Source organism: Ambystoma mexicanum, chromosome 4q (genome assembly GCF_040938575.1).
Source record: "Ambystoma mexicanum isolate Mex_15411 chromosome 4q, UKY_AmexF1_1, whole genome shotgun sequence".
Classification (NCBI taxonomy): domain Eukaryota; kingdom Metazoa; phylum Chordata; class Amphibia; order Caudata; family Ambystomatidae; genus Ambystoma; species Ambystoma mexicanum.
The window spans coordinates 927,281,079-927,308,124 of record NC_090928.1 but is presented as its reverse complement, the minus strand read 5'-3'; the positions used below and the strand labels follow the sequence as shown (position 1 = coordinate 927,308,124).

General features: G+C 45.9%; 1 protein-coding gene across 5 annotated transcripts in view; it reads left to right on the top strand.

Annotated features, from left to right (window-relative positions):
• Positions 1-27,046, top strand: part of EML4 (EMAP like 4) — a 1,387,551-nt gene that overhangs the window by 1,325,837 nt on the left and 34,668 nt on the right. For all 5 annotated transcript variants that reach the window (XM_069608481.1, XM_069608484.1, XM_069608483.1 and 2 more), the window contains one exon: positions 19,434-19,532. In XM_069608481.1, coding sequence (XP_069464582.1) covers positions 19,434-19,532 — 99 coding nt within the window. The remainder of the gene's footprint in view (positions 1-19,433; positions 19,533-27,046) is intronic.

The window sequence follows — 27,046 nt, the reverse complement described above, 5'->3', positions numbered from 1 at the left end:
AATTGTGGATCTGTCAATGGGGCAACACGTATTTTGTCCACCCAATAAATTGAGAAATAATAGATACTAAGATGGATTTCCAAAATCAGACCTGGTGGACATATTTTAGGAGGATACCCTAGTTCTAGTGAACAGGGAGCTCTGAGAGTTTAGCCAAAACCCAATCAAGGTAGTGTGGCGAGCAGACAAGGTGTAGTCTCAGGAGACTGTGAGCATGGTCAGGGCCCCTCAATGAGTCCATACTGAATAACACACAATAATCCAGCTTAGAATGTTCATTATAAAAATATGGTTATTTATTTAGGCCTTTAGAACGCACTGAGAAATGGAACTAGCAGATAGTATTACAGTATGTTCATTCACAATACATCATCATAAATAACCATGGACAACAGGTAAGTAATGCAGTTCAAATGATTAGAACCAGTCACAAGTTCAATTCCCTATTCTTTAGAAGTCCAACACAAAGATGTAGGGGGCCTAGGGGCCAAAAGTCACAGGTTTCAACAAAAGGTTTATCAAATGTATGCATTCTGTAAAGGGGGCAATGGACTTGCGGTGTGGATTCAGAATAGTTTCAAACTATTCAAAAGTTCAGCAATAATTTACCATGAGACAATAAGCTCTCTTCTATACCCAAGGCTAACCCAGGGGCAGGATACTTGTTAGGTAAAACTGTGTGATATTCTCCTCCCCTGGTGAGTCCCCCAGCACTTTTTGCTGGACTATTGGGCTTTTCTGACTCTCAAGAGTGAGTGGGAATCCTTTGCGTCACTCACCCATTCTGATTTTTGTGCTCTGGGGCACCCCTTTTTGGGTTTATTTTGATGGAATCACTGTCCGTCCTCCATTCTTTTCTTTTTAATGGCATCTGTAATTTCCTTTTGCAGCACGCAGCACCTTGTGTGCACTGTTATTGGAAGCTCATTGAGCCTTCCCTCTTTGGTTTTATTTGTATTCCTTGCTAGAACTACTGTTTCCAAGGATAGGAGGGTACTTTTTATCTTACCTATACTGTTCTTGTAAGCCCAGTACCCCCAACCTTATGTGTAGTGCTGAGGGGACAGTTTCTGCCCTTTTTTCCCTTCTCCTTTAGCTTTTTGGTAACAGTAACAATTCTATCTGAGTGGCTGGTGGCAGTGAATACATTTTCTACCAATTTTGTGAAACTCTCAACGCAGTATGCATTCACAGCTGCAGTAAGGCTCAAATGTGACACATATTCTTTCTTTGCCAACAGGATGGTGTGTTCTTCCTTTGTCCTCTGCCGTGCTGGGTGGGGCAGGTGTTAAGACCAGTTTTTCTGAAGTCCAACTAAGGGCTTAGTAAAACCATTCAACTGAGACAGTAATCACATAATCAACCAACCCTGTTACCAGGCTACTTTTCTGAATAGTGAAACACAGATTCAAGCAACAGTATATACCTATAACTACATTTATGATAACACAGTTGTACTAGGTGAGTAAGACCTTTTAGTATAATATTCAATTACAGTTAATTTTCAGAAAAGTGGAACCCAGACTAAGGTCATCAATAACTCGTTACACTAATTTAGGATTGCACCAGGCAGACCAAGGGCAGCTACACCTAAAGACCACTTTTTAAGAATGGCACACATCTATTCTAGGCAGGTAAAACCTAATATTGTAATATACTATTACAGTTGCTTTTCACATCAGTGGAACACAGACTGAGTTAAGCAATACCTCTTTAACTTATTTTAGGATGGCACACAACTAACTCAAGTAAAACCCATATGTGTCTGTGTGCCCCTGATGCCCCTCGTGAATTGCCTGTCTGACCCCTCCCTCCTCCATGAATCCCCCTTTTTGCCTCCTTCCCACTCTTCACCCCCCTCTATTACTCTTCCCTCCTTCCCTCCCCCTTGCCTCCTCCTGTTAACTTCTGGCACTTCCTCAATTGCCGTAAGCATAGTAAATACATAGCTGCCTGTCTTTTGCAGCGACCTTGCCTCCCAATCCCTAACCACTCTCCCCCTTTCCTTTTTCTTTTTCTTTTAAACCAGGCACTATCCCAATTGCCGTCAGGCATAGTAAATCATAGCTGCCTGGCTTCGCAGCCACCCTGCCCTCCCCTCATCCCCCACCCCACCTTCCTTTGTCTTGTGCACTTACTCTTATCATTTGTCCCGTGACTTTTCATAGCAGCTTGTCTATCTCCCCTCCTTGTCTTCTCCTCCCGCTCTATAAAAATTTGTCTCTGGCCTATTTTGACAGTAGCTTGTTTTGTTCCTTGCCTTCTCCCTCACTCCAATCCCCCCTCTTCCCCCTTCCCCCTCCTCTTGTATACTTCATGCACTACATCAATTGTCGGCAGGCATAGTAATGTTACTACTGGTTTTGTCTCTTTCTTTTCCCTTCCCTCTTTGCCTTATCTGTTCCATGCACTTGCACTATCTGAAATGTCGCCCGGCTTATTACGATAGTTATTTTTCACATACTGTATTGTTTCAAGGACTTTAAGAATGTAACTGTATTTTCCCATGTTCCTTCCCTCCTTGAAGCGCTTTGAAACACATTGTGTATAGGCGCTATATAAATAATCAGTTCAATTCATATACTTTTTAAAGTAGCGATCAGCAACTTAAAGGTAGGTATAAACCTAAGACTGTTTTAGAATCTGTATAAAACAGACAAGAAAAGCAAAACGCAATGTTATACTTTATGAATGACTCAATCTTATTCAAAGTAGGTAAAACCCTAGGCTGACTTATTCTAAACAGTCTATACAGCAAGTTAGGGGAAGCAAGATCCAGTTGGGAAACGTATACACCTATTCTCTGAAAGAGATAATTAGTGAAGCCAACCGCATTACTTTTGGGAAAGAGGTACAACCAATTCAAAGGTGAATAAAACAACTTTACATACTTTTCAGAATGGCACAACACACATTCAAGGTAAGTAAGAACTTTTGTAACTGCTCACTCTCAGAATACATTACCAACTAACTCTTTCACAAGTAAGTACTTTTCAAAGACTTGCTGTTCTTTTCAAAATGGAATCCTTTACTTATCCAGTCCTTCCCTATTCTATTGCATGAGTTCACTCAGAGGCAGAAGAGGGACCCTAGTGGTCTAGGTACGGTTGCAGGCAAAAGTCAGAGTTCCTGTGGAAGACTGTTGAAACAAGTAAATAGTTCACTTTAATGTTAGTTAGGGTTCAGGGACTTCTGAGAAGACACCTTAGGGGGATTCCAGCAGTGGGCCTAGGTGAACTGGATGAGAGGACTCACAATCACAAGAACACCCCAAAGCTTTACATAAACCACACAGGCTTAAGGTAAGTAAGCACCCCAGCTAACACAGTACCTTAGCATGGAAGAGGAGTTGCAGCAAAAAGACTTCAGGATCTGCAGCCAAAAACCCAATTGTTGAATTCTTTTACTGTGAAGACTGAAGACAGAACACTGGAAGGGCTTTTGCAGCAGGGATCAACGGAGAAGGCTCCAGGCAAGAGTTTTCTCATGGCTGGATGTGGCTATCTGGTTTTGGTGCCCTTTTCAGGAGCCTGAAGAAGACTGAGTATCGCTGATTGGATTTGCGTTGTTTGTAATGTCCAGCATGCTGACGAGGTGACTTTTTCGGACTCCATTCACGTCTATGGAGGTCCAGTAGGATGCCACGAAAGTTGCAGCTCTATTTGGAATTTGTAAGACCGTGCCCCACACACTGGCTCGAGGTCCCAGGTTATTGCAGCCCTGCAAGGTCGCAGCACGACATAGGATGACTCAAAATGCAGGTCGTCTCGAGTCTAGTGGATCTCACCAGGCTATGGGTTGGGGTTGTTCTTTTTGTGTTCCCCAAGTCGATTGGAAGGATGAGCTACAGCAGGCTATGGATACACAGCAGGCTCTCCGGTCGTTGGAAATCACTACAGCCATTGTTTCTTCATCTTCCTTATCGGTTTCAGCTCCAGTGGTCGACTTTTCAGCAGCTTCCAGATTTGAAGTTTTTATCAGGATCTACAGCAAAACCTCTGCATTCTCTCCCTGCATTTTACAGCATGGGGTGGCCTGGCAGTCCAGACAGGACAGCCAGCCCTCCACTAGGATTGTTTTCTTTTCAGGCATGGTGGAAGACAAAGGACTGCAGAGTTTTGAACTCCTCCCTCGCTTCCTGCCTTTCCAGACAACCTTGAGCCTGGACAGGGAATCCAAAGGCAAGGGAAGACCTCATGAATAGCAATCACACAAGAAATGGCAAAAAAAGATGGAGCCCACCATTTAAGAAAAATGGTGGCCCTTCTGAGCATAACAGAGGCTGAATTAACAGCCTGCAAGTAATAAAGACTAAGTCATAAAGGTAAAACTACTGCCACCAGCCATTCAAGGAAACTTGCAATTGTAACAAAATGTTACCAGGTAAGTAAGAAATGGGATACATTGTATCCCCCAGCACTCCACATAAGGTGGGGTGTACTGACTCACTATATAAAATGTAAAGGGGATGAAAATCTTAGTTCACCCAAGTGCATTAAAGATAAATTAACAGGGGAGCCCATAGAGGCTACCCAGGCTAAGCGCAATAATTGTAGGAAACTATAACTTCAACCATACACTATGGAGAGACATAAAAATGCGACTAGTAGCTCGCCTGAGCCTCTTCAGTCGCCCGCGATGGAAATACTGAAAAAGAAACACTTTTATTCAATGCTGTGTTTTCGCAGTTATTTTCCGTGATCAGGATCTGAACCCTGGTCGTCCCAATTGCGGGCAGAGAGCTTGGCTGCTGTGCCACATGGAGCTGCTTGCAAATTCCCTGACAGATGTCAGTATCACGTTCTACCTCTGCAGGCCGCCTGTAGTACCAGAGTTGGCCTTGTGCTCCCCCAACACTGTTTTTCTTAAGCAAGCTGCTCTTGTTTGCCCGAGATGTCAGAGGGGTTGGGGCAGGATCAGGATCATTGTGACCATGCAATGAAAATATCACAGTAGCACTGCTGCTCGCCTGCAAATGTTGAAAATAATATTTATTTATTTCATGTGGCTTCTTTCCAAACTCCACACTGTACATTTCCACTTTAAATCACTTCCATGACACAGGTACACCCACTTTTAGTACATTAAGTGATCCATAGACACGCTGTACAGTAGAAGCCTACCAGGGTAGCTCAGCAGGTTGACAGACTGATGCTGGGATGTTACATATTCAAAACTAAATGTCTTATCAAATCATATCATAAGTGTTTCAAGGCGCGACGAGGCAAGGGAGGGGGAACAGAGAGAAGACAGACAATGATCCTTCTAGGCCAGGTGTCATTCAGATCACGCAAGTGCATGGGAAGGGAGAAGGAGGAAAGTGCGAGGGGAAGGGGACAGTGCAGTACATGGGATAATAAATAACAATCAGTAGCGTCCGCGGCCAGCTGGTGGCAAGTGCAAGGGTAGTGCAGACATCAGGTGTCAAGTGCTAGTGGTGGAACTATAGGGGTACAGAACAGTCCCTAAGTGCGGGGGGTTGCCAGGAAGGCAGTGCTGGTGTGCGACTGGTGGGGGGGTTGCCAGGTGACCAGTGGAGGTGACCAGTGCAGTTTCAGTATCAGCCAGGAAGTCAGCAGGGGAGAGGAGGAGAAAAGGCAGAAGCAATGAGAAAGGTTTCGCGGTGCTTCCGGAACCAGAGATGATTCTCCACAAGTTTCAGGGAGACAGGGAGTCTGTTCCAGAGGGAGACCCCAGCCGAGGAAAGAGATCTACCACCAACTTGTTGTTTGGAGAAGCGACTGACCCTGAGGGAGTTGGAGGCGGATGAGCGAAGAGCTCGAGAAGGAAGATATTTTGGAAGAGAGAGCTGAAGGTATTGAGGCCCCAGGCCTCAAGCCCCAGAAGGCCTTGTGGACCATACACAGGGTTTTGAACTTAATCCTCGCAGCCACTGGGAGCCAGTGCAGAGATTTCAGTCCTGGAGAGATACGATCCCTGGGCTTGAGGCCAAGGACAAGTCTCCCAGTCCTGTTCTGGATGAGCTGCAGAGAGTAGAAGCAGGCAGATTTAGAAAGAGGCTGTTGCAATAGTCTAGGCTAGAGAGAACCATAGCTCTGGAGACATTGGGCTTCTGGGGGAAGAAAGATGAAAGGAAGAATGCCTCTGAGGAGGTGCAGCTGGTAGTGTGACTTCTTGGAGATGTCAGAGATGTGAGGAGAGAAGGAGAGTGTGGAGTCGAAGAGGACCCTGAGGTTTTTAGCCTCACAGGTGCGAGCAGGAGGAGGGCCAAGGGAGGCCGACCAGAGAGTGACAGGAAAGGAGTGAGCAGGTGTTCCAATGAATCTCGGTCTTACTGGCATTAAGGCAGAGATCATTGGCAGCACACCACTCCTGGGTGGCAAACAGGCAGTCAGAGATGAGGGAGGGAGAAGAGGTGGCTGAGGGTAGCCTGAAAAGGAGCTGAGTGTCATCCGCATAGCACTGGAATCATAGAAAAAGTGCTATAAAATGTGTTTGGCCAGGGTATGGGTTGGGCTGGTTGCTTGCTTATATTCAGGACGGAGGTAGGGATATTTCTGCCCCTGTAAAAAAAAGTTGGCACCCATGAACCCACAGTTTAATATCCTAAAAACTGCTGTCAGCACAACAGAAGCATTTATTTGTGATTAATCAGTTTGACAAGCATATAACATCTTTATAAATATAACCTGCGCTAAAACACAGAGGGGTACACAAATAACAGAGTATGTGTGGTGTCTGACAAAAAAAACATTTCAACAAACTAGTGAACGCAAGCAGCATTTTTCAATTTGGAAATTAATTGTGTTTTTTTATGGAAGTGTGAAATGCACATTTGGAAAACAATAGTGTGCCTAGCATGTAGAAAGCTTGCATAAAACGCAAAGGAAGGGGCACATAAATTACAGAATATTTGTGTGATAGTCCAACAAATATCTGTCTTTTTGAGACAGCTACTAATAAATAATAATGCAACAAAGAGGTTTTTGAAGTTCTTAATATAATCATGAAGGCATATGTTATTCCATCTGTTTATAGAGAGGAAATAATTGGGCAAAACAAATATTGGTAAAAATTCAGAGGTTTATAAATATCCCCAACCCGATATCGCCCACTAGTAGCTCTCCACTGTTGGCCTCCACTACAAGTAGCTCTAGCTAACGTAAAGGTTGGAGACCCCTGATCTACACCATTCAATCAGCTTGTAGTTGTCAAATTAGGGACCCCATCACATCCACCTCAGTAGCAGACTTTCTGGCTCCTCCTTTAATGCGGAGTAGGATTAGTAGTCCCAGCCCCCTTCCTGGGCCACACACAAAGGCTCACTATCCCACAAAAGCAGCTGCTTTCCCGGGAAAGTGCATGACCTCAGAAGGACTTACCTCACCCGAGAAGGCAAAACTATTTGCCATTCCCTTTGACTGGGTGCAGTTGTTCGGGGCAAATGTTAACAAATCCATGGAAAGGTGTAAAGCAAAAATGGCTACTGTGAAGTTGTTGGGACTAGTGGTGCAACAAAAAATGTCATCCCTTTTTCTCTGCAGTCTCATTTGCGAAAGGGGCATTCCAAACAATTCATGGAGAAGAAAATAAATCGCCCTTCACAGCATCTAAAGACATCCAGAGATGGTTTACTGGGCCGGGAACGGGTTGAGGCTCAGGAGGCTCACAGAAATCCCAAGGTCATCGTGTTTTTTCAACCTCTTCTCAGAGAATTCAGAGCCTGCTCCTTAAAGCGGCGACAGTATGGCCCTGGATGGAGAACAGGGAAAGAGTTGATATGCTCCCTATTTTTGGGTTCCCAAGAAAGACTGGGGTTTACGAGCCATCTTGGATTTGAAACTACTCAATACTTTTATGAGTAAGGACAAATTCAGGATTGTAATGGTGGCCCAGATGTCCATAAACTTCATGAAGCTTACTTCCATGTGACCACCCATCGGAAGCACAGGAAGTTTGACATTTGTGATTGAGTAGATGTAACAGTTTTCAGGTTGACCTCCGCCCGAGGGTTGTCACCAAGCTGAGGATGGTGAAGATACATGTCTTCCCCACCTGGACATGTGCATCGTCCTTGATTAATATCATTACTAAGTTTATTAATAAATATTTTGTTGAAAGTCATGTACCGCTTTTAAGAAGCCAACTCTGAACTCTAATAATCCAGCCAGCTACAGGCCAATCATAAATGTTCCTATCTTGCTTTAGATCTTAGATCGTGTTGCCTATGTTGAAGTCCAAGAATTCTAAACTGTAAATAACTTAGGCCAGCAGCAATCTGGTTTTAGATCTGCACACGACAGGGAAACAGCATTACTTGACCTGAAAGCTAACATCTTACAATGGAGAAGGGTAACACTGCATTACTCATGCCTTTTGATCTATCCGCGTTCCTTGACCTGGTAAATCATGATATACTTGTCAACCGGTTAGTACACTCTGCTTCATTCTCAGTGGCAGCAGCCAACTGGATTAACTGCTTCTTGACTAATCGGTCATCCAGAGTATTCAGTAGTGAAGCTACCGCTGATGAGTTTAAAGTGCAATGTGGGATTCCACAAGGGTCTTGCTTGTCTCCCCTGTTGTATAACATCTTCACAAATCCGCTGTTCAAGTTGCTAGATACATCAGCTAAGCTGATGATACTGTGTGCTTAATTCTGCTCTAAGGCAACTACAACCTGGATACATAGAAACATTAATTAGATCTATTCTCGTATCCAGCAATGGATGGTGGACAACGGTTTGACCTTAAATGATGCTAAAACCGAACTGATGATATTATTGGCAGTGGCTCAACTAAGGAAGTTTGATACAAACTATAAGGAATTTGTGATAGCAGGTTGTACCATCACTACCCTGCCTAAAGTTAGAACTCTTGGAGCTGTCTTTGATCAGGAGATGAATATGAAGGCCCATGTGAAAAGCCTGGTGGCCTCTTCCTCCTATTACATCACGTTGTTATGCCACTTAAGACATTTCCTGACGCATAAAAGCTGTGTCACCATTGCTAGAACCATCATCAACACTAAACCTGACTACTGTGGTAGCTTGCTTCAGGGATATAGGAAAAGGCAAAATTGCCATACTTTAAGTTATTCAAAAGAGAGCTGTGCGTGCTGTTGAAGACATGGGTAAGAGAGAACAAATATCTGAAGCCAGGAGGGCGCTCCATTGGCTGCCGGTGGCTACAAGGATTTCCTTCTGCCTTCTCTCACTATTGCATAAATGTACCTATGCTCAAAGTCCAGCTTATTTCTGAAAGGCTGTCCTGGTTGTCTAGTAGAAGGACTTTGAAATTGAACAATACCCATCTCCTGTGTGTGCCAAGGGCAACATTTACTGTGGTCAGTCAGGGTGCATTTCACTACTTAGCACTGAAATGCCGGACTGCTTTACCTCCAGATTTGAGGGGCTTTATCTCGCTGGACTGCTTTAAACGACACTTCCTTTTGCAAGAGCCCCCTGAAGACTCTTCTGCTGTATCCTTCTTGGTCTGGAATAGTTGAGTTTTGTTATCCGTTTTGTTATGTCTTTTTAGGGCTCTATTGCCTCTGGACTTTGACTGCCTTTAGCGCTATATGAATAATCAATAAAATTGTCTCATCAGATTCAGGTACTCGGAGCAGGCAAAGTCCCATCTACACCACACATGTCCTGCAGAGTTTGGGCTTCAGGAAGTCCTTCTCAGAAACTCATTTCCATCAGAGCCTTGTTGGATACTAACTCAGGAAATGTGTTTCCTCCAAAGATGGGCCCAACGTATCTTGCAGATGTATCCAGAGATTCCAGGTCTCTGAGTACATGCCAGCCCTGTATTTTCAGTGCCTTCTAGACACGATAGCATTCTGCATTTTGCTGGCTTCAGATGAGATCACTCCAGTGGTTGTTCTGATCGCACTGGTCCTAACCTTCTTGCAGTATGGCAGATCCAATTAATCTTGAGTTGCTTGGGACTTGTCATGGTGGGCCTAAAGGGACAACTTAAAGGTAGGGGAACTCTTCTGGTACACTTGGGCAGAGGAGACGATCATCACTGATGCTTCCCTGAAAGGCTCAGAGAGATCTCTGGGTGGGATTTGGTTCTTGGCAGGAACTAGTGTGTGCATAAACCTGCTGGAGCTGCAGGTAATCGGGCTCACCGTGAAAGCCTTCCTTCCAACCATAAGGGGTGAAATTGTGCTGACCCTGGGGTACAACAGGATGGCCATGCACTACCTCCAAAAGAGAGGGCTGTGGGGTCATTGCCCCTTTCAGGGAAGCAATGCAGCAATAGTTCTGGGCTTTGGAAAACCACATTCCCCTGTCGGCAGCCAATCTCACCAGGAACCAGAATGTGGTGTTGGAGGCTCTGAGCAGGCAAAGCTTGGTTTACCACGGATGCGAATTGTGCCAGCTAATTCTTCGGAAAATCTTCAAACTCTGGGGGGACCCCTCAAATGGACCTGTTCACTTCACGTATAGAACAAGAAGTGCTGGCTGTTCTGCTCGAGGGAATTTCACCAAAGAGGAACATTGTGGGATGCATGCTTGGTTGGGGTATTGGAGTTTTGGACCCTTCTATGCATTGTCACTTCTTTACGTCATCCAACATGTTTTTTGGAGGCTCAGGAGATAAAATACCATGAAGATTCTAATCCCCCATGGTCTGAGCGAGAAAGATGTGGTATCCTGACATTATTGACGTGACCATCTGCCCTCTGACTCCTTCTGGAGAAGCTGTACCTTTTCTCCAAATTTAAGCAGCATTTTCTGCATCCCACTCTCAGGACACTATCTCCATGCCTGGCGGTTGACAGATAGGGATTGGGATTACTCAGATGAGGTTGTGAAGGCACTCCTCTCTGCAGGCAGACCAGCTACCAAAGTCATTTACAACTGTTGGTGGAAAAAGGTCTGCGTCTGGTGTGGAGAGGGGAATCTGGACCCTGTAGCCTGATGGATGTCCATATTGGATCCCCACAGGATTTGTCTTTACTGCCTCAGTGAGAGGCACAACCTTACAGGATTGCGGGTAGTGCCAGTTGATGCACGCCAATGGGATTTTTGAACCAAAGGCATAACTGTTTACCATCTGCCACAAGGAAAAACATGACAAACTGATTAGTTCAGCCGGTCCATAAGGCAAGAAGAAATAAGCACTGCAAGAGGTCTTGTTCAGCCGGCGCATCATTCTTCTTCCTCTTCAAGGAAAAGGGGCCACCATTCTATTGACTCTTTCGAATACCAGGCACCTCAGGTACCTTTCCCTACCCAATCCTCTACTCCAAAGAAATGGGACACCTTCCGATTTAAGATGCCAAGGTGCCGGTGGCTCCTGTGATGACGGCTATGGCACCAACGGGTTCAGTCTGTGCACTATCAGAGCCCAATGCACTTGGACAAGCTAGCAGAGACGCCGCACAATCACACAACCGTACACCCTTCGGGCTCAGCCACGTTGAAGATTTACAAAAGCCTGTCTCAAAGTCCTTCCATCAGCGCGGACCTGTGATGTTGAAGTTCCTCTGGAGTATCCTCCGCTCACTAGGGGTGTATTCATGTACTGAATGGAGGACAATCATAATGAGGGGGGACCCCATTACCTCTTGGATTGGAACCCCTACACCCCAGAGAAGTTAGGGGCTTCCTGGAGGAATTCTTCTATGGAGAAAAGAATAATTTGCTGGATCTTGCTAGTCATCGTCAGGATGTTAGTGGTCTGGGCAGCTCGTCAGAACTCACATGCTCCCTACTGCTATTTCAGGTAAGTCTCAGATGGCTTTTCAGCACATTACAGCTAAAGTGGTTTATGCTTTGGGATTATCGGCCCTCTCTTGACCCAACGTGCAGTATGAGCTAACGCACATTATGTATAAGGGTCCAAAGTAAGAAACCCTACTACTCTACGACCAGTAGAAGCACCAGTCCTTGAACTATGGTCTGAGTCAGAGTTGTAACTGTTGACTGAGACCTAGCCATAATGTACAGGCCAGCGCCTTTGGACCCCGCTATTCCTGTCCACCCATGCATCCCCTGAAAGCTTAGTTGTCAAGGCTTCCATGGCGAACCTGAAAACTAAATCTTTCCCCTCTCTTCTCCCCGGTAGGGGAGAGCACGTGGTTGAATCCTAGGGAAGAAAGGTTTTTGGCTCGGCAAGCTTTGTCCTGAGATGTATATATGCCTCCCGTGCCCGTATACAGGGTTTTGACATAATTTGTCTCCAAGAGACATGGGCCTCTGATCCAATTGAATTACAGGGTTTCTTGATTAATAGGATTCTGGCAAAAAAGGGAGCAAGGGGTCGACCGATTGGAGGTTTATTGTCCTGGTTTAGCTCATTATTAAACTGGGAGGCTGATCAAGTTTCCACAGACCGGTCAGACTTGCAGCATATGGGGTCTACGCCAATACAATCCCTGCGCAGGATGGATGAAATAATTGTGGGTGGTGATATCCCTGAGAGTCCCCATTTAGGAACTATGGTAATGGGTGATCTGAATCACCAATCTGAACCTTTGAGAGTGCTTGACGATATGTGGGAAGATCAGGATGTAGCCTGGGAAATCCCACCTCTAAAGGCAGACTACCTTTAAAAACCACACCCGTTGGCTGTTGAGGTAGCATGACTCCTTAATAATCTTAACCTCGGGGCATAGAACATCCGTTGTGCTATGGACCAGCCAGCAAAGAAAACCTTTGATGGGCACAATGGCTCGAGCAGAATAGATTGTCATGATAGGAGTAAAAGACTGGTATCTGATCACCTCGCAGAAACAGTGATCACAGGCCTATTAAGTGTAGTTCATCAGCTGTTTTAGGACATATGGCTGAGCCCAATGATTCTCAAGAAGTCACTCAAATCGAGATTACTTGTCACACAAGAACGGCTCTGAAGTGAGCAGAGGTGATGAGTGAAGAGTGTCTTCCAGAGATCTACAGTTTAATTGCTTCTGGCATAGCACAGGATGCTTTGTGTGATTTGCAATGTAGCATAGCACGGAATGTTTGGTGTAACTGTTATATTGTGCTTCCTCCTGTGAGAAACTGAGTTGCAATAGAACCCTCTTAGTGGAGCCCCACTCTGCAATCCAGACAGGAATGTTATTGTAGGAAAAGTGTCAGTTGATTGAGGTGAAGGCAGAGGCTGACAGGGCTGGGGGTTTGCTGTATGGACTCATCTTAATAAACCTATGCTGTCAAACTGCTTCTTGAGAATGGTGTCACCAACATTTCAGTAACCATTTCCTGAATCTGTACAAAGACCCACAAGTGTTTGCTAACAAACGGAGTGAGGTACCACTGGATGGTGATCAATCTGGACACTCTGCTGATCTCGTGAGGAAGGAAGAGGTGGAGAAAGTGATTATAGTTCTGAAAAAGGGGAGAGTGCCAGGCCCCAACTATATACCAGTAGCCTTCTATAAAAATGAACAGATCATATGTGGCCCGGTACTGACTTGAGTTTTTAATGCAGCTATCCACCTGGATGTAGTCCCCCAGACTTGGCGGCAGGCAGTAAATATGCATATTTTTAAGAAGGGAGCTAAAGACTCCAGAGAGAACTACCGCCCTCCTTGTTAGATGGGGCTGGGAAAATGTTCACAAAAGTAATCTTAGGTCACTGGCAAAAATGGGCTGAGACTAGAGGGATAATTAGTACGCTACAGGTAGTTGTTATACAGGGAATGGGGACCGTCGAGCAGTGTCTCAGATTAGACCTTATTGTCAGCCTTTATGCTGTGTTTGCTGACCTGAAGACAGCTTTTGACTCAGTCCCTAGGAATCCGCTGTGGCAGACTCTTAAAGGACTCAGCATCCCGGCTGTCTATTATACAAGCACTATACTCCAACAATAGGGCCTCACTGCGATGGGGGTTGAGTGGGGAAAATACAGAGAGCTTTGAGGTGCAGGGCGGAATAAGGTAGGGATATCTTTGGCGTGGATCCTATTTTGTATTTGTATTAACAGTTTACTTGTAGAGCTGTAGGCCAGTAGTATGGACCTCCTCCCCCAACCTCCCGAGGGCAGGTAATTTGCACTTCAATGCCTTATTGTTCGCGGCTGACGCATTGTTGCTAGCAACCACTGCTTATGGGTATTAAGCACATCACAGCTGTTTTTGTGAACAGTGCATTACCCTGGGAAAGTCCATCTAGCATGCCAGCCAATTCTAAGATGGTGGTAAAAACAGCATGCAGATTGGACTGAAGACGAACAATGGAGGCAATCTATGAAAGGCTTTCTTGTGGCCAACAATATGTGCAGGTCAAGGTAACCCTCGGATACGAACAGTACCTGGATGTTGTTAACCCAGGTTATGCCCGTTTGCTCCTTTATGATCTTAGAGCTGGGACGTTACAGGTGGCCTCCCTCAAAAGGAATTGGTATGGGCAAAATAATACTAAATGCTTGACGTGTGGGGCAATATGTGAGTCTGTCCCTCATTTTGTCTTGTTCTGCCCTAGTTGCAATGACCTTCGAGTAATGTACTTAAAGCACATCTTCAAACTGAAAGGCTTAAGAAGGGCAGCAGATGTAATGGACCCATGTATGAAAAGCGATGGCCTAAATACTCTGTACTTTGGGTATCCAGTGATTTAAACAAATAAACAGAGAGTAACTTTAATAAAGAAACCATAATAATGAAAACATGTATTTTTATTTATTTTATATTTTCTTTAATGTATCTAGGGATGGGGTAAGGGGTTAAAAGGGGTGGGGAGGGGGTTGGGCTGCATTAAAAAGCATAGGGAAACGGGGGTTGGTGGGACCCCCCAAAATTGAAAAAAAGAAAGAAAATGTATATTGTTTTCGTTATTGAAGCATTCTCTGTAATTTAATTTGTTATAATCACATGTAACCGTACTTTGTTGCTAGATATTTGCACAGGGCATGGTTAAGAAGCTTGAGCATGTGCCGAAATGGAGGGGTTGAACCTGTTCAATAGTTTTAATATGTTTTTAAATGGAATGTTACCTTTCTTTTTATATGGTCTTTTTATATGCAATTCTGATTTTACAAGGTATGTTTTATGGAATGTACTTTGCTTTGATGGCACAAATGCCAAATAAAGCTATATATATATATATATATATTCATTCAAAAATATTAAACTTTGAAGAATGTAAAAAAAGAGTCCCCTACTGATAGAGTGCTTGTCCCAAATTCTACTTTTTTGTTCCAGTACAAACAAGCCAAAGGACATTTCTGAGAGTTTGGCCAAAGCCCAATCAAGGTAGTTTGGAGAGCAGTCAAGGCTTAGTCCTAGGAGAGTGTGAGCGTGGTCAGGGGCTCCAATTAGTCCACACAGAATAGCAGATAATAATTTAGCTTAGACAGTCAGATATAAAAATATAGATGTATTTAGGCCTTTCCAAACACACTAAGAAATGAAACAAGCAAGTAGTAGCATCACGCACAACTATATACAGCTCCAAGTCAGGTTTCCTTGATGCTACAAAGTTTAAATTCCGACGGTAGGTTACTTATGACTCAGGTATTCTACCACCAAAGTTCCACGGAACGACAGCGCCTCTGGCAAGGTAGCCAACAAGAAAGCTGGTCAGTCCACTGGACAGTCCAGGGATACTTCAAAAGGCTCTTGGGGCAGGCAAACATGAGAAGACATCAAGACCTTTGTTCACTAATCCAAGGCTTCAAAGCACAGTTTAGGGTCTTCTGACATCAGATGAAGGAGATACTGTTCCACTGCTGAAAGTAAGTCCAAGCCCACCAATAGAAAGGATCTGCACCATTCAAACAGCCGGTATTTGCCTAATCAGGGACAACTACTGATTTCACATCTGCCCAAGCAGCAGACCTTCTGGCACCAAGATTGTGGACTGCGGTTAGACAGTCTGTGCTCCCTTCCTGTGACAGATAGACAGGCACACACATACACACCTCAAAGGCGCATAAGCCCACGAAAGCAGCTGCTGTCACGGGCGAGGCCATGCTGCTTGTATCTTGTTTCTTCCCTTGCTTGGATGCCTGCAAAGAATCTACTTTACAACACTGGTGACGAACTGGTCTCGAAGCGTACCCTGAGGAGGACAGTCTGACCAGAAAACAGGTACATTTAAATGGAACAGGCAGAAGTGGAGATGACTGCTGCAGGGGGTTGGGGGGTGGATGCAGTATAGGAGCATGAGTCTGAGGAGAGGAAGAGGGAGCCACAATGCCCCCCAACGAGTTGGGTCCCACCCCCCAGTGTGGCAAAAAACTGTGAAAAGGAGAGAGAGAGGATGGTGCAGAATGGTACTGCACCGAGGGGCAGAGTGGCACTTCACCAGGGCAAGGGGAGTGGTCCTGCAACCAGTGCCAGGAGAGACTGTAGCTGCACAGCCAAGTCCTGGAACCAGTGCGACGAAGCAGAGGCATAGACAGGGTTGGGCCTGAGCAGGCAAGGCCCACCCAAAATCCGTAAATGCCCACTCTGCACCGTTGTGTGGACATTTACAGATGTTAATGCCACTGCAGTGGGCGCAACTACATTAGCTTCAGGCCCCACTTGTTAGACAAACCTGGCTACGCCTCTGACGAGGAGAGAAGAGTTTGCTCTTGCTCAGCCAGTACCTTTGTAAGAAGTGCTACAGAGATATGGGTGAGAGTGAGCATGCAGAAGTCCCGTAGCAGCTGGGAGCTGGAGGACTATGTGCTGCCCCTTTAAGCAGGCTTGTATTTACTGAACATTGAAGAAACTGCTCTTCAGAGATGAAGGGAAGCTGTTCTGTGTTTTCGGCACTGTGACTGTGGCCAAATAAGTCACACTGAATATTTATGGAGACAGTTGCAATTGGATGTCAATGCGAGTCACAGGAGCGCCTGCTCCCTTGCCTTAATTCAGAAAGGTGATGTATTGCTGCAGCTGTGTGATTTGGGAGCCCTGTTTAGCGGAGTGGTTGAATAGCAGGTGGGCCGGAGACAGTTCTTGGTGGACATCATGACCGTTGCGGTCTGGGATTCTGATAATGCTAAACTAAAATGTGGCCAATGGATAAGCGAAAATCTCCTTGCACAGCCATTTTAGTGCACTAGCTATGTTTAGTAGCCAGAAGCAGTAAATGCGCATGTGCACATAAAGAAAAAAATAAAACATTGTAAAAATGTAACTGCTGCCTCCAGCTTGTTTGTCTTCAAGCACATATCCCAAATATGAAAAGTTAGAAAGATACGCAAGTATTCCCATTGTACTGCACTGTAAGGTGCTGTGTGCGATGCAAAAATACAAGAATTCAAGAGAGAAAGAAAGCTTCTGAGTACTGATTGTCTGAAGGACTAGTCAGTATCCCTATAACAAATGAGCAAAAGGCAGGTGAAGCTGAAGGCTTTACTTCCCCTCAATAACTCAGGTCGGTATCAATAACAAAGCAAAAATAATGGGGTTCGATAGAAAAATATGGAGTGGAAAGTTGCAAAAGAAAATGATTCTTAACATTCACCAAGGGGTTTAGCATTTTATATGTAACAACTACAACAAATAGCAACTCAAGTTAATAATTTCTCTTCCTAACTCGACTTCTAGGCTGCAGGGATTCCTCCATTACTTATAAAATGTTTATTCACCTTTCAAATAGGGGTCAATTGCTTCCATGGTTTATTTCAGCTTTCTTACCCTGCATATAATGATTAAACGGTGGAACCAGGACCCTCGCAAAACAATACTCTATCGCCTGATAATGCATTCAACCTTCCTGGGTTCCTTTCCATTGTTAACCCTCACCAGCCAGTCAGGAGTTAAAACGTCACTTTTAAGAGCTTTCCCTGAATGGTCTTTAATGTTTCAAAAAATGTGTGCTTTACATCCGTATACTTGATCTGAAGTCATTTCTTTCCATGTAGATGATTTTGTTGTAAGCCAGTCTCTACTAAGCGTTCATTAATCTGTGGAACTCTGCACCGGACTGGCAGATCTGTGATAATACCTCTCAAGGGGTTCATCAGTGGAAGCTTAATGCAGCTATCCAGGGATACACAACTTTGCTTTTAGCTATACAGTCCATTTCCATTCAACTGAGGTTTCTATGAAAACATTTCCTATGCCCTCAACACATGGCCAAACTTCCAGTGCTTGTCATTGTAACAGTAAGCTCACATTTGTGCAAGGGATATTTCTCCTGTATGGTTCAGGGGATTGAATGCTTCTTGGCTAGTATAGTTATTTGTTTTCAAGTATGTATAATCCCTGTCTGTCATTTTCGTATGTTACAAGATAATAACTTCTGAGGTTGTACGGTAAGTATATTTTGTATTGGTACCTGCAAACAGAATTTATTTAGATTGTATGAATTTCAAGTTGTATTTAGTGCCCATGGGAAGGTGTTTGATATCCTAGATTGAGAGTGCAGTGCAGACATTTCACATCACCCCATCCTTTACCCTCTTCTCTCCAGCAAACAAAGTCCCTGCTTCTTGGTGGGAAGCGTGTGCCTGTTTATTTGATTCTTGGACTCTACCCAAGGCTTCTACAACTCACCACTTTTGTGCAAAATACAAGAGTTTGATGCCCACAAATAACAAATCAAAGTTTTGGCCATGGTCTTATTGTTTTAAGATTTGTTATTAATGTGCTATGAGCCCTTAAACAGGCTTACCTGAATATCCTGTTTCCTTATTACAAGACCCCATATATTTCTGCAAATAGCTTGGCTGGTGACATATTTGAAATGCTATATTTTAAGTCTCGGAATGGAAAGAAAAAAAGACAGGTTGGAGGGCTCACGTGAGAGCACTAGAGAACCCTTCCATACTCCAGAAAGAATATATATGAAAAAGTACTTTGTGGCTGTTTCAGTGACCTATATTGGAAAATAGTCAAAAGAGCATATTTTCATTGTAAACATCACTGTAAATACAAATCCACATTCTCAGTGCAATGCCTTTTTGAAATACCTAGGGGTAGGCCTATTCACAGAAGCATACTCCTATCCTGTAGTAATAGTTTTGGGCACAGCTAGAGCAAATGTGGGAATCTTCGTCCTAGACTGGATGGAGTATGAATATTGAGTCTCACTGTATTGTGCATGGGTAGAGAAGCTGCTCTGCTATAGTTTGTAAATGAGGCAAGTAGTTGAGTTTTCATGCACTCCTGTCTTAGTTTACTTGTTCTAGACCCTGCAAACATGTCATCTAAAACATCAAAGGCAGCGGTGTAAGTATCAGTTAAAATAGGTCAATTCATATTTGGCCTTTCACTGTCCCTTTCCAACGAGACCTTTTAGTCCAAGCTTGCCAACTTTTTTTTATCTCACAAAACTATGTAAATGTCACTGTCTCTTGACAGACAGCTCATATCAAATACAGCTAAGAGTACACAAAAACACAGACATGGTAGCCAGCAGTCCAGTCAGGTCCATGGTAGTCGTACTAAGTTATAAATACTAATAACTGCCTTTGTATGCCGTGTGTGCATGTGTGGGTCATTTTTATGATGAGAGAATATATAAACATGCAATCGTTTGAAACTATTTTAACACAATGCACCTTTTCAGGGGACATTCCAGGTGGATGTAAACTAATCAGGAATCGTTCAGACTGTAAAGATATTGATTGGACAACGTACACATGTGTCCTAGGCTTTCAAGTGTTTGGTAAGAAACAATGTTTTATTTCTATTTTTGTATTTAATTGATATGTATATAGCGCCTTTGCCAAAGGCAAAAGATTTATATAGATTTATATAAAATGATGCACAATCATGATGTGGTAAAGACAGTACATAAATCCGAGGACAGGGAAAAGGGAAACCGGTTAGGGAAGGGTAGAAAGAAAATGGGCCTTCAGGCGAATGCAAAAGATATTGTAAGAAGAAGAGGGAACAACTACAAATTGTAGTTCCAAAGCTGAGGTGCACAAAAAAAGAACTGTAGTAAAGCGAGTAAAGGTACAGGGATGTTTCGGTGAGGATAAGATGACCTGATGTTGTGATCAAAGAGGTTGAGAAGGTGCGTATGTAGAAATAAAAGCAGAGCGATAAAGGGGTTGGGGGGCACACCTTGATGAGATTTGAAGACGATGAAAAGGAAATAAAAAAGGAGGTGAGAACCGTAGGGAAGATGGGGAGAGCAAATAGAGGGGGTGATAGTGTATCGGGGAGGGAGAAAGAAGAGGAAACAAATTACAGAGTTAAAGACTGAGCGTAGTGGAGTGAGGTGAGAAGAGGGTAAGCCTACAAGGAGAGCAGAACAATAGTCAAGGCGAGAGAAAATAGAGGGCACGATATGTTTTGCAGTACCGAAAAATAGAAAAGAACGAATGAAACAGATGGCGTATAGGCGAAAATAGCAGATAATGAGCAGTTTGTGAGATATGAGAAGAAAAGAAAATTGCAGGATTGAAGACGATGATAAGGTTATGAGTGGAAGTGGAAAAGTAAATCACAGAAGGGGTGGGGGGAGTAAAGGCCAGGAAGTGGTGTACGGGGTGTGGAGAGGATGGAGGAACAAGGAGAACCTAGGTTCTCCAGCATGGGGTCTGGCATAGAAGCACATGCTCATTAATATTCCCCGTCGTCGGACTTGGAATCCCCGGTAAAAGAAAAAACAATTTCACTTTCACTTTAAGATGTATTTCTCCTCTAAACTGAGCACTGTCCTCTGGGTCATACTGCCCCCATCCAATAACAGTCCTCTCCCTAAACCCCGCCTCTGGCAGCCATCTTCATATTTTTACTGCACGCTTCAGTGTTGGGAGTCCTTGAGTTGCTCTTCGAGCTATGCTGTATTTTTTCTCCACATTTTTCACTGAAAAGTTATATTTTTGTTCCATCTGAAACCCTTGTGATCCTATCTTCATCAGCCAGCAGCAGGGATCCGTTGTCGGTGAAGAAGATGCACCCCTCAATGGAGGTTGTTCATCAAAGTTTCTGGAAGGCCGACTTGGGCCTACTTTACTCTCCGACCATGAAGGAGGAGAAAAAGGACAGAAGGATCCTTTTCAGGCCCTGCACCCAATGCGGGCTAAGCAACTTCTTTGTGGAGGACGAAAATCAAAAGTGTCTGTACTGCCTGCACCTAGACCACAACGGAGATATGCCTGGGCTTCTCGAAGTAAACAAATAAAGACAGATATAGCATGCTGGCAGAATGGCTCAAGTCGAGCAAGGCCGGTGACCCCTTGTCCAAGCAGAGTCATGCCTCACCCAGGACCAGTTGTAGTCATTTGAGGACGCCCCATCCAAGATGAGGCCAAAAAGAACCGCAAGGCTGATTCTGCCGGGTTCACCGCTGATGCGGGTGCCACGTCGGTTAGACCGTGATCATCATCGCCATCCGTCACATCAGCCAGCCTGCCATTGGGTTCCTCCTCAAAGGGGAAGTCCTCCACCCCGGCCAAGTTACCGGACAAATTGGAGGAAGAGAAGGTCTCACAGCAGGCTCATCCAGCGCAGCCAAAGATACTGTCAACCGCTTTGTCACTGTCCTCTGTGACGTCCGCTACGACGGGTGGTACCGAACCAACGAGGGTGGTCCCTACAGCACAGAGTATCCCTGCCTTCCAGATACGACACGGCCGTCGAGGCAGCAGCGAAGGCTGCGGGCGCCCCTTTAGTCGGTGGGGGTGGAAGGGACCGGCTGACATCCCTGTACACAGCCCTCAGCAGGTAAAAGGGGGGGCGAGGAGGCCCCAGAGCAGCCCTCCAAGGTTCCATACAATGAGCCAATCAACATATACTCCACCGATGACAATCAAGCGTCCGTCCATACAGTCCACGAGTATCACAGAGGCGCAGGGCCTAGCACCCCCAGCTGTTCCAGCTGGTGCCCGAGGAAACCAAAAACGAGGTTTCCTATATCAGGACGGGAGTCCAATAGGAAGACGATCATGTTGGTACCCTTTTTGGATGACATTTGGGAGGAAGGCCTGGCCATCATGAAAAAACATATCCACGGCTACACCCAAACGATACATGTTTGAGAAGAAGTACAGGGTGGTGGACTCCGCACCCAATCGCTTGAGGTCACAACCGTCACCGGGCTCGGTAGTGTCAGCCACTGCAAGAAAACATTCAGCCAACCTGGCTTCCGCATCATCACTCCCCCTGGAAAACGAGTGGAAGAAGATAGATGCCATGGCAAAGAGAGTCATCTACATGAAATTAAATGAAATTATATTTTATTTATATCGCGATCGTACACAAGTGTTTCAGAGCATGACCAGCAAAAAGGGAGGGGAAAAAAGGAGAAAAAAACCCCAGAAAAACAGCGATCTTACTAGGCCCAGTGACATTTAAGAAAGCGCAAGTGCATGGGAAAGGAAAATGGGGGGAAAAGTACAAGGAAAAGGGGGGGGAGTGGAAAGTGCAAAGCAGAGCAGAGAAAACATCAATAAATATTAAATAGAATAAATAATAAATAAGGGCTTTACACCATGGTAGTGCAGCCAGCAAGTGGCAGGTGAAAGTTAGTCAGAAAGGTATATCTGATAAGTGCAGAAGAAACGTGGGAGGGGGACTGTATGGGTACAGATACAGAACCCTAGTGCAGATGGTGGCCTGGAGGCAGTGCAGGAGGGTGGCAGGGTGGGCAGGTACCTGGGCCCGAAAGAACAGAGGGTGGCCAGGTGCACAATGCCATGAAAAGAAACAGATCAACAGGGGAGAAGGGGGGCAAAGGCAGAGGCAAAGGGGAAGGTCTTGAGAAGTTTCTGGAACCGAAGATGTTTTTCCTCAAGTTTCAAGGTGGCTGGGAGGCTGTTCCAAAGGGAGGCACCAGCTGAAGACAGGGATCTACCACCAGCTCGTTTTTTTGGCAAAACGACTAACCCTGAGGGTGTTAGAAGTAGAGGAGCTCGAGAGGGGTGGTATTTACGGAGGGGTAGTTGAGGGTATTTTGGACCCAGGCCCCAGAAATCCTTGTGGACAATGCAGAGGGTTTTAAATGTAATCCTTGCATCCACTGGGAGCCAATGAAGGGATTTCAAGGCTGGAGAGATACGATCCCAGGGCTTGAGGCCAAGGACAAGTCTTGCAGTCCTGTTCTGGATTAGTTGTAGAGGGCGGAGAGTGGAGGCAGGTAGATTTAGAGAGAGGCTGTGGCGGCATCCACGATCAAAGCGACTAATGCTTTGGTTATCTTGTCCTAATAAGACCGGGAGCTTTGGTACATGCTGGGCCCTATCCTGGAATGACAAGAAAGCCGGCGCTCTCGCCCTCTTCCAGGAAAGGGAGGGTGGCGTCAGACCATGCCATTACCGTGGCAGTGGACATCGCTGAAACAGGCTTCAGACAGATGGGGAACAGTGTTTACCTTCGCTGGCAGGGATGGTTTAAGGCCACTAACTTTCGCTAGGACGTTCATGCAAAGGTTCCGGACCTGCCTTTTGACAGTGAAAATCTGTTTTGGGAAGGCAGTCAACAAATCCCTTCAAGCCATAAAGACGGACACGGAGATGGCACGTTCCCTTGGCACTCTGCAGCAGCACCGCTCGTGGTCTTTTCGCTCCTCTTAGGGAAAACTGAGCAGATCATCCCAGGGATACTCCACATCATACAGGCAACCTCGCTGATCCTCAGCACAGGAAGCCTACAGGGGTTGCTCTTAGGCCTACTGTAGCGCAGGTCAGCGGCTCCTTCGCCCACAGGGCAGAGCGCAGGCAACCAAGCATACCTGAACTAGTCAAGATGTAGGGACTCCACTCATGCACCCCAGTGGGTGGCTGGCTGATGAGGTTTGTCAGCAAGTGGAAAAAGATCACCACCGACAGATGGTTGCTGGAGTTTCTCGCCCAGGGACACACCTTGGAGTTCCAATGCAGGTGCCCTTGTATTCCACCAATTCCCCGGCAGGAGCAGCACATCCCTCCTAGAAGAAGTGCGAGCATGTTACAGAAATGGGCGATAGAGCTCGTTCCTCAACGGCTACAGGGCTTCAGAGTCTATTCCAGCTACTTTCTGGTCAAAGAAGACTGGGGTTGGAGAACCATTCTAGCCCTATGCCATCTGAAGTACCTTAAGCCCCAAAAATTCAGGATGGCGACGTTGCAACACATGCTCGGCCAACTGGAGGAAGTAGATTCCTTGATGTTGTTGGACCTAGAGGATGCGTAGTTCCATGTCCCCATCCACAGGAAACATCGGAAGTTCCTAAGGTTTGTGGTACAAGGCCAACACTGCCAATTCAAGGCCCTAGCATTCAGCTTAAAGTCGCCCCCAAGGGTGTTCACAAAATTCCTGGCCTCGGTGGCGGCCCACCTGCGTCTGCAGGGTATACATGTATACCCGTACCTGGGCGAATGGCTGATACGGACTGCTCCCAGGAACTGGCTGACGAGCACACAGAGACCGTCCAGCTACTGACGGAGCTGGGGTTTATTTATTTATTTTAATTTTTGTAACGCGCCAACATGCCCCTGGGCCTCAGGGCGCACATAGAACAAGAACAAGACGAGGACAAACAGGAAAAGAGGAAGGAGAAATGGGTCAGGAAATTATTCCAAGTTGAATAAGTGAGTCTTGACGGCACGTTTGAACGCGGTATAGCTCTGGATCTGCCGTATACCTGCTGGAAGTGTGTTCCACAAAAGGGGACCCTGAGCATCCAGTGTAGTGCCTCCAAATTTGGCTGTCCTGAATTTGGGATAATTGAGAGTGACCGCCAAAGAAGAGCGAAGGTTCCTCACGTTGGGTTTGATGCCTATACGGGATGACAGGTAGGTTGGGCTGCTAAGACTGAGGCTCATGGAGAGTTCCTCATCAAGAACTACTCCCAAGGTCTTGACTTTCTTTTGAACTGTGATGGTGGTGTTGGCAATATGAAAAGAGGCGTAGTTAGGATCCAGTTTTGCCCGGGTGTTTTTAGATGCCACAATAAGGAGTTCAGTCTTTTTATCATTAAGGGCCAGGGAATTACAAGCCATCCAATCTTGTATGGCTTTATATATTCGGTTAATGGTTTCCGAATCACTGCTGTATGAGCCACTCATCTAAATAACAACCTGAGTGTCATCAGCGTAATTTGTATATTGCACTCCCAGTTTGTCGAGAAGGGGCTGGATGTAAAGGTTGAAGAGCAGCGGCGACAGACAGGAGCCCTGAGGGACACCGCATGTCTGAGAGATAGGGGAAGATTGTTTATCACCCACGCAAACCTTACCATTCTGGGACCCAAAAAGGAAGCAATCCATTTGGATGCGATTGCAGAGCAATTGGCGATCTCTCCGAGCCTTGACACTAGAACGCTGTGATCAACTAGGTCAAATGCCGCGGAGAAGTCCAATAGCATGAGTAGAGCAGCTTGGTTTTTGTCACGGTTCGGGCCATCAAGTCATTGCTGGGCATGATGTTGTCCTACATTTACCTCGTCCATCTCTGAAGGTTGCAGATGCGACCCCTACAGGAATTCTTGGATGCACATTGGATACAAGTATCCAGGAGTTTTGTTGACAAGATCCCCCTCAGTGAGGAGTTGCAGTGGGTGATGGAGTGGTGACGGGTACGCTCCCACATCGCCCAGTAGACAGGATTTCAAACCCTGTCATACCAGGACACGGACACCTCTCTGGTAGGTTGGGGAGCTCACACCAGATGTCTACATGCCAGAGGTCTGGGGCTTCCAGTAGAGAAGGATCTGCACATCAACATCCTGGAGCTATGGGCAGTCTACTCGGCGCTCAAGTCTTTCCTACCATCTCTGAGAGGCTAGGTGGTGAGGATCTTCACAGACAACACCACCACCACCATGCTCTACATCAGGAAGCAAGCCGGCAGTCGCTCCCCAGCGCTCTCCAAGGACGCTCTGGGCTTATGTCATTGGGCCATCAGACAGGGGATGTTCCTCATCCCGTTCCACCTGGCAGGCATCAAGAACACCATCACTGACTCCCTCAGCAGGTAACCGCGCTCCTACCACGAGTGGGAACTTTGTCAGGATCAGGTGGACCGGCTGTTCGTCAAATGGGGCGGACCTCGGATCAGTCTTTTGGCCATGGTGGCAAACTCAAAATGGCAGATGTTTGCCAGCAGATTTCACCAACCGAGGAGCATGGGGGAGCGCATTGCCATTCCTGTGGGAAGTTCGGTTTCTGTACGCTTTTCCCCTGTTTCCTCTCCTGCTACGTGTGATCAACACACTCAGTGTCGGTGCAAGCGGCAGATTTGGTATCCAGTCAGGTTGCTGGATCTGTTCACCAGAGAGAGAGGTGCAATCCATCATCACGACCGAGGATCTCTCAACCTGAAGTTTTGGCTCCTGCAGCCTTAGAGTTTGGAGGTTATGAGCTGCCAGCAGACTACAGGGAGTTCCTCGCCCAAAGCCAGGGTGTGGTCGACACTTAAGTGCTACGGCCACAAGGGGAAATGTTTTTCTACGTGGTGCCGGTCGCAGAAGATTACCCCTCTGAGGGTCACCACCCCACAGATTCTTCCTTACTTGCTTTCCCTGGCAAAAGCTGGTCTGGCTCACACGTCCATCAAGGTACACCTGATGGCCATCTCACTTTACACCAGATCCCCAGGAAGATGCTTGTTTCAGTTATGTTATGTTATTCAGATTTATAAGGCGCCAAAGCCCATAAGCATCCAGTCCCACAGACTCATCGAGGAGTTTCTCAATGGGCTTCTTTTGACCTTTTCCACCGGTGAAGGTGCCTGCCCCGGCATGGGAACTCCGCATAGTCCTGACGAGACTCGTGGGGCCACCTTTCGAAACTATGCATCAGGCCCCACTCAAGTTTCTCTCATGGAAGATGGCATTCCTTGTGGCCATCACCTCAGCCAGACGAGTGGGTGAGATACAAGCCCTGTCCTGCAAGCAGCCGTATCTGACTTTCCACAAATCAAGGGTGGTGCTGTGTACGCACCCCACTTTCATGCCCAAGGTCCCATCTGAATTCCACCTCAACGAGCCTTTGATGTTGCCTATTTTCTTCCCGAAACGTTTGTCGCCGGCAGCAAGGATTGTGCATTCGCTGGACGTTGCTTGTGCCTTCAAGTTCTACGTGGCACACACAAAGAGTTTTCGGAAGACTTCTCAATTGTTTGTGAACTTTGGACCTGTGAATCATGGGAAGGCCTTGTCCAAGGCTTCCATCTCAAGATGGCTCTCTGGCTGCATCATGCACGGTCATCGGCTGGCTAACCGGCCTCTGACGATCCACCTGAGAGCCC